Below are 16,684 nucleotides of genomic sequence, written 5' to 3' on the forward strand. Positions count from 1 at the left end.
GGACTTTATTTATTTTCCTTATATCATGATTGAAGGAGATAGTATCTTTAGTGAGTCAACCCTCACAGAATTCTTTTTCAATTGTGAATTGCCATTATCTTGTAAAAGGTGCAACTTTCTTATTGGCATTTTTGCAATTTTCATGTCAGAATGAACTGATCAAATTAGTTGTTACAGGAGTGGTTAATTAGATTTCTTTCTTGCAGTCCTCACAGTGCCTTGTATACCATGATGAAAGATCAGTTTGCCAATTATGTTGTTCAGAAAATGATAGATGTTGCTGAGCCACAACAAAGGAAGATTCTCATGCATAAAATCAGACCCCACATCGCAACACTTAGAAAATATACCTACGGAAAACATATCTTGGCAAAGCTAGAAAAGTTCTTCATGAAGAATAATTCTGATTTGGGACCCATTGGAATGCCTCCAAATGGCACTCTCCCATGACTAGGCGTGAATTTACCACCCCCAACATATGAATTTGAATGGGAGCTGGACTGAGATACAGGGTGGTTTTAATTATTAAAATTTATAGATGAACAAATTGAAGGTTCCTATTTTTTTCTTCCTTTTTGTTTTATTGGTTGATTTATTTGTTCAGTTTCCTCCCTTGTTTTGTTGAATGTAACTTTTTTCGATCAATGCATTTAGATATTATTTTGTTCGGAAGTGTTATCTTCACTTCAGTTGTTTTTGTTCTCACTGTTAAAACAAGTGTAAATATATACACAAGATTTTATTTTTTAGGAAGAATGTTTTTTTTTCTTTTGCATGGGATATATAAATCATTGAAAAGTTGGGAACTGTTACCAATGTGTGTAATGAATATTGTAAAATTCAGCAATGATTGTGATGTTTTTATCTTAGCAAAAAATGTGACTGAATTGCATATGTCACAATTGTAAGAATTAACTTAATGGAATTTTTCAGTATGATTGATCATGCAGGATTTTGGTGATTACTGCATCTGATAAAGTGGCACAGGTACAGTAATTGTCTGAGGTCTTATAGACCAGAGTATTTTTGTCTTTGAAAATTTTATTGATCTTTTAACTGTATAATTTAGATGTTTGCATGATAATAGCACAATGAATATTTTTTTTCTATTGAACCTGCCAATTAAGTAATGCAAATTTTGTCTGAATCCATATCAGAATTCTTTATCAGAATATACTGGGGCAACTACAGTAAGTTTGTTAAACAGACAGTGGTCTGTATTTAAGTAGGTAGACCCAGGGTAAGGGACATAACTCTTGAAATCGGTGATATGTTTGTATCATATTCAATTTCATGAAAACATATCAAGCTATCATTTGAAAAAGAATGAAATCAATCCAGGTTACTTTGATGCTTATATGAGATTGATGTTGAATACTGAATACAAACTTCCAATTATTTGTATGAGTTGTGGCCCTTATCCTAGGTCTACCTCCTTAATTTTTATACCCCCATTCACTTGTATTTGAGTCACCTTGTCTGTTTATCTGTATGTCCCAATTTCGTTGTAATTATCTTGACTTCCAATGGATTTATAGATTCAAGTTAGGTAGGTTGATTTATATAGATGGAGCATATGTTGAGAGGAATTTGATTGCTGTCCAAAATCAACTTCCTGTTTCGTGGGACTTTGCCTTTTTTTCTCTATTTTGAATGAGTGGGGGTATACATAGCATGACAGTGCATGCAACTTCTAAGTTTGTTGACAGGTCTGTTTTAATTTTTTTGTTAGTTATTTCTATCTATAGATGTAGTTGACTGTTTGAAACAAAATTTTGTTCAGTAAGTAAAATGGAATCATTGATAATGGGTTGCTATTAAATTTCTTTCATCAAAGTTTAATATGTTAACTTGTGAACATTCATTGTATGATTTCTCAAACATTCAAAATCATCCATTATTTTGAAAGCAATGGTATAAAAACGGCCATATCTTTTTTTCTGTCACCTGCATGTCGTATATAGAAAATCATTGGCTCAGTGATTAGAAAGTCTGATCATTGATATCACTAATATTTAATCAGACAGCTTAATTTTACTGTTTGAATACTGCCTTAACTTGACTACTGCTTTTAATTTTTTTTTTTCTATCTGGGCTTGTGTACAATGTCATATATTTGCTAGTTTATTTTTCTTGTGAATAGCCTTTAAATTTTTCAACAGGGGGCCAACTGGCAACTGAAGTTTGAATATTGACCTTATGGAAATATTCCAAGAGTACACTGAAAATATTGTAACATTTGTTTTCATACTTGAAAATCTGTGGAAACATTCTTATTAATAACCCATATTGTAATTTTCCTTTGTAAGGGTCTAGCTAACTCATCCTGGAAGGCTTATTCCCCATTGACCTTTATTAAGGTCAAATCAAATCAAATTTGCCTTGGTTTAAATTTATAGATCAGTAAATGATGTTACTATGATTTTTAAGGTATTTTTATGTAGGCAATATGTAATATTAGTCTGTACAAAGTATGTATCAAAGTGAAACTAAAAGTCTTTCAATTTTGTCAACATTTTTTGTAGGTTTGTAAATAAATACATCTCACCAACACTTGTAAAGTCTAGATGATAAAAATGTATAGAAAAATCAGTTTACATGTACATTTTGAAGATTTTTTGTAAAAATTAACTTTTTATACCAGAATATAACAATGATGTGCAATTTTCTTATACTGTAAATAAGATTTCATTTGTTTTCCATTGAAAAGCAGCATTCATTCCAAATTGCAATATTCAAAACATTTGTACATAATAAGGCTGAATCTGAGACTTTCTAAAGCACACGTTTCTATTTTCCATTTTTTTATTTCCCTTGCTTCAAAAAGGTGTGGTATATTAGTGATCATGATGTCGGTTTTTCCAACCACATCTTCCTCCGCGACATCTTTTCACAACCACTTGATATTTGGGCAAAAGTTTTATAGAGGTGTGCTGATCCTGAGATAAAATTTAAGACTGAAGTGACCTCAATTTCTGATGTACAATTTTGTTTATATTTTGACCCAGTGCCAGATTCAGAATGGGGTGCAGGGGGTTTGCACCCCCTTTTTTTGTTGGAAAATTTATCATTTTTATGTGTAAAATTAGCAAAAAAATCTTAAATAATGCTCTAGAAACCCTGGCAGCACACCTCCTTTTCTAATTGTCTGGATCTGCCCCTTTGACCATGTAGTAGTAATTGCTTCTGTTTTGGATGATCATTTTAAACCAGATTTTCATTATTTAATCTTTCTCAGGAAAAATTTATTGATACTGCTAACCAATTCATGAGGTACCTAACTCTCAGTTTGAAATCATTCCAGTTCAAGTTGTTTTATTCTTACTTTCATTTTATCACATTTTTATGTAGATATGTCTCTTCATTTGAACATCGGTATAAATTTATTCTTAGATTAAGATCATTCTCTATAATGCTCAGGTAATTTGAAAATTGTGCATGGACCAACTTAAAGATTTGGGAGGGGAGCTGAAGATTGGGCTAAGTCTTATCTCATAATTAAAATTTATACCTCAAAGTTTTCAGATTTGGCTTGATTATGTACAAATATTGCAAGTATTCCTTGGGTATTTTTCTTGTGAATATTTTCAAACCCTGTATAGAACAGCATGTATTATATAAGTGTAAAGATAGGATTATAAACGTGATTGTACAGAAAAACACACTTTAAACCAATGTATATAATAACAAGTGCCTGTCATTAATGTAAGAAACAAGTTTGTTCATGCATTGAGTGCTATATTCAAAGTCTGGGACTTGCACATTCCTGCTAACTTTCGAAAATGCAACCAAGAAAACCATTCCAGGGGTCTTCAGATTTGTGAAAGTGTTAATTTCTGGCTATTTTTATGACAAAACATATCTGAAACACCATTTATAGACATTTTACTAGGTAAATTGTGCTCAGTATTGCTTTTTGAAAACTTGAATTCTGGAGCCCTTTTTGGGAGAAAACCCCCACAAATAGTGACATGTGGCAGGTATGCTTTTGCTCATAAAAAGTACCACTTTAATGTTTCAACTCTGAACTCAAACAGAATCTTTCTTTATACATGTATAAATAAGAGAAATATTAAGTACCTGTCTTCGTAAGAATCATGCAAAATCTAAAAAATGTGATACACTGCAAAAAAGGCTACATATTTTTATTTTTGTAATTAAGTTGTTTTATGGGTCTATACTATGAAATGTAATTATTCATTCAAATCTGTCTGCTCTTAGGAGATAATCGATATTGAAAATACAGTAGATTCTATTGTATTTGAGCACCATTTACAGAATTATCTCCCTTAATATTGAAATCTACAGTGCATTCTATACAATTTTTATCTCCTAAGAGCACAGGTTATATGAACAACCACATGTTAATTTCTGTTTACTATGACATTTAAAACAAAATATCAAAAATAAAAATATGTAGGCTTTTTACCCATGAATCACATTTTGCATGATCCTTAGCTGGAGTGCTACTTAATTGTTTGACAGCTTCCCGTCAACTGCAAATTTTATTTTGCCTTTATTTGAAAAATGTGATTTGTTCAAACACCAAAAAAAGGGATGGGATGAATAATTCTTGGATTGAAATGTCAAATATGAAGGTCTAGGTGATCATTAAATCACCATCAATTCATTCTGTTATGGTTATTTTTCATCAGCTAGACAGAGAGATATTGAAAGTAAATTGAAAGTTCCTGGCTTTGAAAATGGTGCTGCTCTTGCATGTTTGTTCATATTGTAAAATAGAATGGTTAAAAATGGCAACTTGTAAAGTTATCTTTGTGTAGGTTTTAATCATTCCTTTTACTGTGGCCACAATGGCAGTATGTATAAAATGGAAAGTTTTAGTCATTGTACAGAAATTTTACATTGGTGCTAAGAGTTAACTTGCTTAAGTGATTAAGGAGGTAAATCTAGGCTAAGGGACATAACTCAAATCATGCATATGTTTGTATCTTATTAAATTTCACCAAAGCCTATCAAGCATTCATTTGAAATGGAGTGTAATCAATCCAAGTTACTCTGGTGCTTACATAAGATTTAATTAAAATAATTTATGCAAGCGTGCCAATGATTTGTAAGAGTTATGCCCCTTAACCTACTTTGCCTTGTCAATTAAAGTCTTCATATTTTCAACAAGCAGTAGTGCTATTAAAGTTTCATGTGAAGATGTTATTGTTAAAAGATGTGAATACTTTAATTGGTGCAATGTTCAGAAAGGGGTCTATTTTCTTGCCTAAACAAAATTTGCAGACATGATTTTCTTCCGCTTCATAACAGAGTTCCTCTTTTTCAAATGTGGTTTTTTACTATGTTTCTTTTTTACTAAATATTTACATCTGATAAGGTTAATTTCTGCTGATTTTGCAGCTTCATAAAATAGGTGTTTGGATATGATTCAACATATGAAAGACTTCCTTTGAAAGTATTGAAATTTTAATGCATGTATCTTTCAACATTTACAGCCTTACAAGAAAGCACCAGAAAGATGTATGATCTGTTCTAGCTATGGATTAATTTTATGTTTAAAACACACTTGGACTGCCTCTTATATGTTAAACTGTGCAAGTTTCATAAGGTCTTACTTGCCATTAGCAGTTCTTATTCACCAAGACTCAGAAATGGCAGGCCATGTAAAATATAGGGGTTGAAATAACTTCAGAGTTGTAAAGTGTATTTTGGGAGACAAGTGTTATAGAGAATAGACTCCTTTCTGAATTCTACAAAAGAGAATCTGTCTCATAATTATTTAGGTACAATAAGGGGTCTTAATTACTTAGTCATGATGTATAATACACAAGTTTTCATACAAATACTTAATAAGCACATGTAACATTTTTTCATGCATTTTTATTTACTGTACAGATCGAAGAAAATCAGGGCTTTAATATCCCACCGGTGATGACTTGTCTAGTTGCCCTTTCTAAAACTGAGCTGTTGTTAAGAGTATACAAGTCTCAGAAATCATTAGTAGAAATGATTCCTTCAAATTTAGCTTTTCAATTGGATGTAGGATTCAAATTTAGTCTTAAGACTGGACTGTCCAGGACTTTTCCAAGTTTAAAATCAATGGTCCAATTGAGAAAAAGCAAAAGTTCCCATTAAATTGTCAATGAAAAGAATTGAATGTCTCGGTAAATGAAATTTTAAAGATCCTAGAATAGAAATTGAGGGTCAAGGACTTTCAACCCACTCCAATTTAAACCAGTAGGTTGTTTGACATGAGTAACTTAAAATTCCCATTTTTGATGGCCATAATGACCATCTAACGAGTTACCACTTTTAGATATAAGGAAAATAGCTGTATACATTCAAATACTCTGGGCAATCCTTGGAAATTGCCCGCAACTTGAAATGTTGATCCAACCAAATTTTTGATTAATCAGTTTTACCATAGATTAACTGTTGAAGATTCTGTTCACAAGAATAAGAGATTGTGTATAAAATTCCAGCATTCCTCCGATTGTACAGAATATCCTCTGTTGAACAGGGGTAGGTTGTGTAACATGTCTCCAATCAACATGTAATGGCTGTGAATTGGTTTACATTGTGTTCCCCTGTCTACTGTCAATCATTATAGCCAGCTGGTTCTGAGGGAAACAATAGTTTATAGTCCATAATAGTCCAAAGCCTGTTGTTTCAAAGAAAATAATGGTCCATATCCTGTTGTTCCAAAAAAAAAAATCCATCTCATTTTGTTTTTGAGGGTAATAATAGAGATGATAGCCTGTTCTGGGGGAAAATAATAGTTAATAACTGTTGGTTCTTGGGAAAATAATTGAATTTCTTATTGTTTCTTAAACCTTTATTAAAGTTATCTGTCTTGCCTGAGTGTTGAAAAAGTTCTGAAACACATTAGTTGGAAAATTTGTGTTATTTCCACGTGGTAATTTAAAAAAAAAAAAATGTTTGGGATATGTCACAATAATTTTTTCAGACTACTTACATTTACTTGTGGACTTAATGTAAAAAAAAGAAGGGGGTACTAATTGTTTTCTGAAACTTAATTTTATATTTAGGAGTAAATGTTCGTAAGAATAAGGCAAAATGGGAAAAATCAGACACATGCATGTCAAAACCTTACCGATCTGATAATGTAATATCAGATACTTTCTCTATTTGAAAAGACCATTATTTAATCTCTGCATTGGTGGCTTTGCTCAGAAATTTTTCAATAGAGTGTTAGAAAAATGAGGGTTTTGACAGAGTTATCTGCCTTTGAAATGTTCATTTTCAGTACATTTCAGTGATATTGTAACACAATGGTCCAGCATGATATGGAAAATCTTTTCGGTGTTCCTCGATTCTGATGGTGAAAATAGTCAATTGAAACTATCAAAGTGGTGGGTTTTTTCACATCATGTTTCACCCACTGTCTGATTTTTACAGACACTTACACATAAATTTGATTTAGAACAGATTTAATATTGAATTATCTGTAGAATTAGAAGGGTATGATGATAAACAGTAGACTTATGTTCAGCCTTTGTACAGAAAATTTTTGCTGCCTTGTAAATTTACCTTAGAGTGCTACATATTGTGTGATATCATCTGAAAATTGTACAAATGTAAAGATGTTATGTTCATGCATATGAATTTTAACCAGTCAAACTGTTTCATTATTAGTTTATCATGGAATTATTTCATGGATGAGTAATATTAACTGCTATTCATGCAGGGGAGATAATCCAACTATAATACTTAAGGTTGCCATTCTTACAGGGGAGATAATCCTCTTGAAGGACTCATAATTTATATCATTTGATGCTGGGTGTATTCTTGCTCACTGTATCTAGTTTTTGAAATGCAAGAACCATCAATAAATATGATGTGTGTTTTCTTGGCCCCATTTTTAATGGAATATTTCTATGTAGAACTAAGATTATTACAGGTCATTTCATTCATTAACTGTAGGACCATAACTTTATGAGGTATTTAAGAAAAAGTCTGTGCTTCTGTTTATCTAACCAACCTGGATTTTAACCTGCCAATCTTGAATGGTTTCATAATTCCAGATCAGAAATAAAATGGAAGACCATATAGTCTGCTCTTGCACTGTAAAAAAATTGCAAGTTCTTTCAGAATTGTATAATATGCTACCAAACTACTTGAAACACAGACTTCTTTATGCAGTGTAAAGTTAAACACACTTGTACAAATCTGTAAGTAGATCTCTGTTGCTCACTGTGTGATTAGCTGTATAGGGTTACTTCCCTTGACCTTAACTTTTTTTTTTTTTTTTTTTTTGCAAGAATTGCATATTGTATTTCTTGTAATGAATAGATAACTGCTTATTATGTTATTGAATAAAAACTGCATTGGAAATTTCTTAGTTTACAGTAATAGAAATTGATTTGTTCTATACAGAAATCCTCTTAAAATATGATTGTGATGAAAGGTGTTTAATTCAATCTTGAAGACTGTTATAGTGTTTAAATAATGGTAAAGGGAGATTTTTTAAAACAACTTATTGAGGAAGTATTATAAACCAATGGTAGTAATGTTTGAAGTCGTTTTACTTCATATTATCCAACATCGGAATTGTCCAATGAGAATAAAGACTATTTATCTAATCATGAAAATAGACTTTGAAGTTATTGTGTTACTTCAATTTGTGGCTGTTGCTATTTTAATTCAGATGTTGATCTGATTTTGCTTGCTGGTTTGTTTTTGCCTTTTTTGTGTTATAGATTGTAATTCTCATGTTTGTTTTACATTACTTGTGATGTTAAACCATTTCTAGAACAAAAGTTTTATATCAAATTAAACAATAAAATTTATGGGATAGGGTTGGTCTTCCCTTGGTTGATTGTTTCCTGATATACTACCTGAAGAAGATAACTGGTAGGAAATTTAAACTTTATATCCGACATAGACTGGAATACCTAAGGAACAAAAGAAAAAAAAAATAGAAAGTTGTTTTTCCCCATTGACCTACCAGTTTAATCACTATTGAAGGAAGTTTATCAAGCAATGATCAGTCACTCAGAAGACCCAAATTTGTCCCATGGAGTTAACTATTTAAATCGCTGTAAAAGATAAGTGTTGAAGATCATTATAATAGGTTATACATATTTCTCCTTGATATATTTAACAGCTTTTTCTAGAATCAAACAGATCTTACTTAAGCAGTGTTTCAAAGAAAAAAAATTTCCAGACATTGGACCTTTTATTACCTTTATCAATTACCCGTATAGTGTAAAACCCCTTTAAAATAGGTCAAAAGTTGATAAAAGTTGCATAAAATTTTTATTTTCACAAATTCTACCCCTTTCATTTTCTTCCCTTGCTTTGGTCAACCTGAAATTATGGATCCTTCCCTGAACTGTGCCCTATTACAGCCATGGAAATGTGCATCAACATCACAGGTACTTGTATATATCTCATGTTTGTATTCTATGTCATTATCATTGACCTTCATTTGACTTTCACAAACTATGGGTCCAAGTATCTCATTTATATGGAGTGTTTCTTTATATTGTACAGTAGAATTGTAGTATTTAGGTCGTTGTATATTTTGAACAGATTGCTTTTATTGTTGTGTTTTCATCTTTCCTTTTCATTTATTTCATTTCACTTCGAGGGATACTTAATTTTTTGGTGGAGTTTTATTTTTAGGTTTTCTGATTGAGGGGGAAAATTATGTGATGACTGACATTTTATGAATTTGTTGAGTTTCAAATGTGAATTTGCATGTGTTCTGTAATTAGAGGGTTGTTGATTTTTTAAAGGGTATAATTTCTAAACTGTCCACAAGTGGAACATTTATTGACAAGGGTATGTAGGAAGTCATTTATGGCATTTATTTTTAACTCCATTTCAATAAGTTTCTGCAATATTTATGTTATCAGGGTAGTAAATTCTTCTGTTATTAGGAGAGCAGAAAGCTTATTCAAGGATCACATTAAGTTATGGGTTGCTTCAGCCCATTATAACTACTACAAAAATATTTTTCTATGAACCTGGACTTGATAAAAGTAGTTTTTTTTTGTGATACAAAGTTTTACCTGTTTCAAGAAGGAAAAAAATACATAAAAATTGGGGAAGGGTTACAAGCAACGTAGTCATCTATGGACAAGACACATTTTTATTGCATGTATATCAAACTGCATTGTATAGCGGTCATATATTGTATACTTGTATAAAATTTAGATAGTCAGAGAGTTATATAGATGTCCATACATGTACATGTTTATGCCATCTTGTATAGTACAGGAGCCAAATGTCAGTGCTTTCATTATTGTTAATATTGTAACATAGTTAAGTGGGAAACCGGGAGTTTACCCACATGTACATTGTACATTTTTGTAGATGTGTAAAGAATTTTTATACTCGACTGGCAAAACAAGGTATCAAAGTAGAGAGTTACATTTTATGTTAGCAAGGCCAACCTTATTAAACTGTCCGTTTCTTCTTCCAGACTTGACCATTATATGGCTCTGGATAGGCACATTATTGCTCCCAGAACCATCATTTCATTTCACTCAAGTTATTAATACAATAAAAAAGGTAGTTTAGTCTCTTAGTGACAAGAAAGTGACTTTTTTTTTTTTTTTGGGGGGGGGGGGGAGGGGTGTAGTTAAGGTGAAGCAAATGATGATATATTATTCTTTATTTTTTCCATTGTACAGCATATTATATTACGGTCTTTAGCTCCCAACTCATAGGAATTTGTAGATACATGTAATATGTCACATTTGCTGAGTAGAGAAAAATATAGAATCATGTTGAGGTATGCTTGAATACTTGGTGCTACATTGATTATGGTATTGTACATACACACCTGATTAGTACAGAGAGCCACACGTTTAATATATTTTTACCACTATCGCCTTCAGTGTAAATAGATAAAACCTTGTACAGTAAAAGCTGTTTACATGAAACCCCTTCATGACTTTAAAGTTCATACTTCTAACAAGTATCCAGCAAAGACAGGTTTTTGATGTTTGTTTTTTTTGTTTTTTTTGTTTTTTTGTTTTTTTTTTTTTTGGCGGGCAAGTTTTTGTAGGTTTCACTGTACCATTTAAATGAAACCAGAGATTGAACTTGCTTTGTTGTGAGCACCTTTTGTAAATTGTAGGAGGCAATCAATAAACCTAATCTCAGCCCATAGAAAAAGATAGAAAAGGAGGTTTCCTATTATTTGTCCAATAGAAGGAGTACCATCAATCATCATAACATTGTGTCACAATAATCCTAAAATTGTAATATATATATATTGATTGTACAAAGGTACATTTGTACAAAATTTTAGTGTGTATAGTGACTACCTTGTTAGCTTGTTTTGCAAGTCTTTCATGCTTTGATTGTAAATCATGTACAGAAGTCATTGGCATGGATTTCATCACCTACTAAAACCTTGTGTTTTGCAATTAAATCAATAAAAAAAATTAAATTATGAAGTGCCAACGTTTTATTGCCACAAATAATCTCCTGTGCAGAGAGCATACTCACTATTTGATAGACTGATACACTCAAAGTAAACCTCGCCCAATAAGGTTCAGCTTAAGTCAATATCTAGGACATTCCTTATGGAAATGTCTTCATTCATAGTTTTAATAATATATATATATATATATATATATATATATATATATATATATATATATATATATATATATATTAAATATAGAGCTGAAACACTGTTGAATGTATTTAACACATAACACGAGTCAAACGTAGTAAAAAAAATTTTTTTAACTTCTATTTAACATAAAGTGTAAACAACATATTTTCGAATAAATCTACAGCTGTCGAAAACAAGGTTTGAAGTCATACATAAGTCCTTTCTTGCATGTATTGTGCGGAGCCAGCTGGCATCAATTTTCTTGAAAAAATTTACATTTCTTGGACAACTTCAGATATTACATGCTGTGGTCCATCTAAATACCAACACCAATGAACAATTCGTCACAAACTATTGCTAGCTGACACTGTACTAGATATTTAGACTACGTCATATTTGCATTTCCGAACAAAAACCTCTTGTAAATCTACATTTATTTTAAATAAGATGTTTTTACTTCTATTATTAAGCAGAGGACGCTTACCCTACCGGTGCACCTGGTCCATGCTCCCAGTTTTTAGTGGAGTCCAAGTTGCTCATTTGCTTTTGTAACTTTGTATGTATGATTTTAGTTAGGTTATGTTCTTTGTTGTGTATGTCTGTTTTCCATTTCTGGTCTTTGTCCCTGGATTACATTCTTTTGATTACCGCTATAACCTTGGTTCCCTTGATTACTCTTAGCGAAGTATGGCTGTAGTAACATGTTTTGTGAAGGAAAACAACATACATATACACACATACGTAGCATACTGTATAAAGAAGCATTAAGCAAAGTTTTCAGGATTATAATTGCATTCGTAACATCTTAAATTGGCTAAAAGTATCTTAACAAGTAATGTCCTAGATTTTGACTTTAAAATTAGCAGAAACTTGATGCCAATATACAGAACAACACAAAAGTTGTTCCGCTATTAATAGAGTATGTAAGTCTCGTCATGTGACCCCGTGATTGGGTCCTAGTCTAACATTCAAAAGCATGGAGACTTGTCATTTAGAGAACATTGAGTTCAGTGTTCAGGGCAAAACATCTTTTTGTGTTAAAAATACCAATAAAAAATAACATTTATCTATTTCTTCATGGTAAAGGTATGAGGAAAAAACATAAAATAGAAGATTTTGCATTGATCGGTCTTCGGTTTTCAATACGTTCTACGTTGTAAATTCCGGTAAAGAAAATGAAAATAGACCGAGACTTACATACCCTATTTAGTAACGAGTAGTGTTCTTTTTTCTCATCCTGTATAGCAGAGCCAATTAATTAGCGGAGTGATATGTATTGAGGGAACGATTATAATTGGCCACAGGTCTGAAATTTATGGTTAATGTATTTCTCTACTTCTGGAACATAAGGAAGTCTTCCAAAATTGGATTTATGAGGGAAATTTGCGGTAGTTAATGCTGATTAACAAAATGGCGGCATCAATATTTCGTCAATGAAAACTGAAATGATTGAATTGCACGTGTACACTTATCCCGGGGAATCTTTGTTCCAATGCTACGTTTTTTTATCATATATGTCCAATAGTTCAAAGTTTTTAAAAAAAAAATCCACAATGGATGGGTTCGAAAATGATTTTACTTTTACAGTTTCATAAGAAAGCAAATTTTACACAGAATGACTGATTTATCTCCCCTTTTCAATGAATTTCAATACTTTCTATGTAATTTATTTCTTTAACCGTTACAGTTGAACAGAAACCAATATTCAACTTTGATAAAGAATGCATTTGTGATTTGATATGGATGAAATTTTTGGAAACGAAATTTGTCATGTGCCATCCACTACCTGTTTTTTTTTTTGTGTGGACTCCCTCTGAAAAACTGGATTAAGAGTACAAGTGCCATGTTTTTAATAACACTTTCTGTGATGTACATTGACTAAAAATGCAATATCTGTCCTTCAAACATTTTCTGTTTTTTATTTATTTGTTTTTTACACAAGTGTAAGCATTAGGAGTGCCGAAATAGAACAGCGGTTCATACCAGAAAACAGAACAGGACAGTAAAGATACAATTTGCTCCACTATTTCATGTCGAGTATTCGGATACTCAGAACAGATACAGTACGGAAACGTATGGGACAAGTGGAAATTAAATGATATCACCCAAGTTTGCATTGCTTCGGTGTTATTGATGGGACCCCTTTAGGACTCGGCATTGACAGCGTGTCGGAGAATCGCATTATTGTAGTTAAACTCTTACCATTTTAAATTCACCTGCAACTTGACGGGTGTCGCTGACGAAACAGGACATGCTTATCCTTCCGGATCAAATGATGTTACCCCTTTTGTCTGTTTTGAGTCCATATTACTAGTGCTTCAGTTTTAGTGTTACTTAATGTTTTCCTTATTTCCAGTTGTTTATGTTATCTCTCTACATTGTGTAAGTAAACCTCTTTGTTTCCCGTTTTCAAGTTCCGGCCATGTACGTTAGTTTAAACATATTTTATTTCATATAGTCGTAAATGTGATAACATACATACAAATATAATAGATATAGGATCCAGAAACAAGCATAGTTATGCTTTTATAAATCTGTCTCCATAAGAACCAGCATGATATAATTGGCATTTTTTTGCATGCTCAATGACAAATACATTGAACAAAATGTAGCACAGTTTAAGAGCTTGTAAAGAATTCAGTTGAAAAAATAAAGTGAAGGAAAACAATTACAAAAAGAAATGTATATATTGGAATAATCAGTAAATTTCAAGGAGAAGAGAAAAAAAATTATATTTTTTTTCAAATAAGTAAATAAATGTATGAATGTATGAGTACCAATAACAATTAAGTTATGCTTTAAACCTTTTACTTTTCAGAATGAATTTCTGGAAAAGCTTAAAAACCATTGAGTTTTGTTCATCTGATAGCTGCATAGATCCAAAGATAAATAAGCTCGAATCAATCCTAACATTGATATTACAATCCGTCATAGCATTATACATATCATGTCTTATAGTAGCATATCTTTGACAGTTTAAGGTAAAATGTTCAACTGTTCTATTTGCCCACAAATACATCTTGGTGAATCAGATAAATGTTTTAGAAAAAGATGCTCATTTAGGGAACTGCAATGCATTCTGAGACAAGTAGGATCTGACCAAGTCTACAACCAGAGTAATAGTAAGATGGGGTCTTTCTATTTTGATTTGACAATTGACGTTAAAGGAGGCAACATATTCAGTATTTCGTAACTCAGAAGGCAAAGTATTCCAGTCTTTTACTGTAGACGGAAGAAAATAATCTGAATAAAAATTTGTTCTTGTTCTCACTTCCGGAATATTGTTTGTCTGACGCGTGTTGTGGTTATGTAGAACTCCAACAGTATCTGGTATTAGATCTGTCAGATATTGCGGTGTTTTCCCATTTAACATCTTATGGAATAACAACAGTCTCTGGTTTTCCGTCTGTCCGTCAGTTTTTCCCACTGAGTTTCGGTGTACAGATTTGGTGTGAGGTCAATTTGGTCCCACCTGTAACTATCCTGGCTGCTTCGAGTTGTATATTTTCAACTTTATCTATCTGACCTAAATTTTTTGTATCCCAAATTACATCCGCATACTCTAGGATGGGGCGTATAAAAGAGATATAATTTTTTTCTAGTGTAAACCGATTAAGCAAAAACTTTATTTTTTTCAAAATATTCATTCTCTTATAGGCTTTAGCAACGACATAATCTATATGACTGTTCCATAGATCATCACTTGAGAAAATGACACCGAGGTGTTTGTGACTAGAAATATTTTTTATCTGTTGATTAGCCATAACGAGTGGAGGATGATCAGGTTTATTCAGTTTTCTAGATACAACAAGTGATTCTGTTGTATGTGGATTAAATGTAACCAACCATGTAGATGCCCATTTGTTTATTTTCTCAATATCCCCATTCAGAATAGTACCGGATTCATTTGGGTTGTCAACCACCATATATAAGGTAGTATCATCCGCAAAAAGCTTAATGACAGAATTAATTTCTGTAATAATATCATTAATGAAAATAAGAAATAACAAGGGTCCAAGTATAGATCCCTGCGGAACCCCAGCTTCTACTGGTTGCCACTCTGAGTATGAACCGTTTAAAACCCCATGGATCCTCCCTGAAAGATAGCTTTTGAACCAATCCAGTAGTTTACCCGAAATTCCCAGATGCATAAGTTTAAAGAGAAGACCCTTGTGCCAAACCCTATCGAAGGCCTTTCTGATATCACAGAATACTACCCTAATTTCTTTTCCACTATCCAAAGCTTTCCCAAAGTTATTTGATATATCTATAGGTTGATTAATTGCCGAGTCCCCCTTAGAAAATCCAGACTGATGTTTTGCCAATAAACTATTAACAAGCAAATAATTACGGACATGTTTATATACACATCGCTCCATGCACTTAGAGACAGAAATAAGCAGGGATATAGGGCGATAGTTTTCTACCTCGTTTGGAGCCTTACTTTTGTAGACGGGAGTAACAGTCGCTCTTTTCCAACTAGAAGGATAGATGCCAATATGTAGGGATAGATTAAAAAGTTGGCATAATGGATACTTTAAAACAGTGGCACCCTCTTTCAGTAATCTTGGACTGATAAGGTCTGGACCTGAAGCCTCCGACGAGTTTAAAACTGACACCACATCCTCAATTTCATTTTCATTGAGTATAATACTATCAAACATACTCTCGGCGTTGCACGGAAAATCTGGAAGATTCTTATTGGAGTTATCGACCCTGGCTTGAGATGCAAAATAATTATTAAACTCATTTACCTTGTCGAGATCGTCAAATATAACATTATCCCCCTTTATCAGCGGTGGAAAACTAGATTCCACCCCTTTAATCCCAGATATTTGGTTAACAGTATGCTACCAATTGGTATTAGACGGGTTTCCATTGACAAGTTTACGTTGTACTTTGATTTTGATGCATTGTCGTGAATTAAAAAATGATCACTTAACATTTGATTAAATGTGCTTCTATTTTACTTATTTGTTTCTATTTCAATCGTTTGGTTTAATTTGCAATATTAAAAAGTAAACATGGTTCGGTAAAATTACCAATGCGTTGATATATGCGAATTCCATAATTTTAACGCTCACTTTATCTATACTTACGCAGTAAAACCTCTGTAAACCG

The 16,684-nt window shown here is 32.3% G+C and overlaps 1 protein-coding gene across 7 annotated transcripts in view; it reads left to right on the forward strand.

The window, feature by feature from the left end:
- LOC148598475 (pumilio homolog 1-like) overlaps window positions 1–11,395 on the forward strand; it is a 46,448-nt gene extending 35,053 nt beyond the window's left edge. For all 7 annotated transcript variants that reach the window (XM_088562231.1, XM_088562229.1, XM_088562235.1 and 4 more), the window contains one exon: window positions 207–11,395. In XM_088562231.1, coding sequence (XP_088418357.1) covers window positions 207–450 — 244 coding nt within the window. In that variant the 3' untranslated portion in view covers window positions 451–11,395. The remainder of the gene's footprint in view (window positions 1–206) is intronic.
- The last annotated feature ends 5,289 nt before the right edge of the window (window positions 11,396–16,684 follow it).

This window comes from Perna viridis, chromosome 14, assembly GCF_037379345.1.
Source record: "Perna viridis isolate PV_CMFRI_1.1 ecotype Kerala chromosome 14, ASM3737934v1, whole genome shotgun sequence".
Taxonomy (NCBI): domain Eukaryota; kingdom Metazoa; phylum Mollusca; class Bivalvia; order Mytilida; family Mytilidae; genus Perna; species Perna viridis.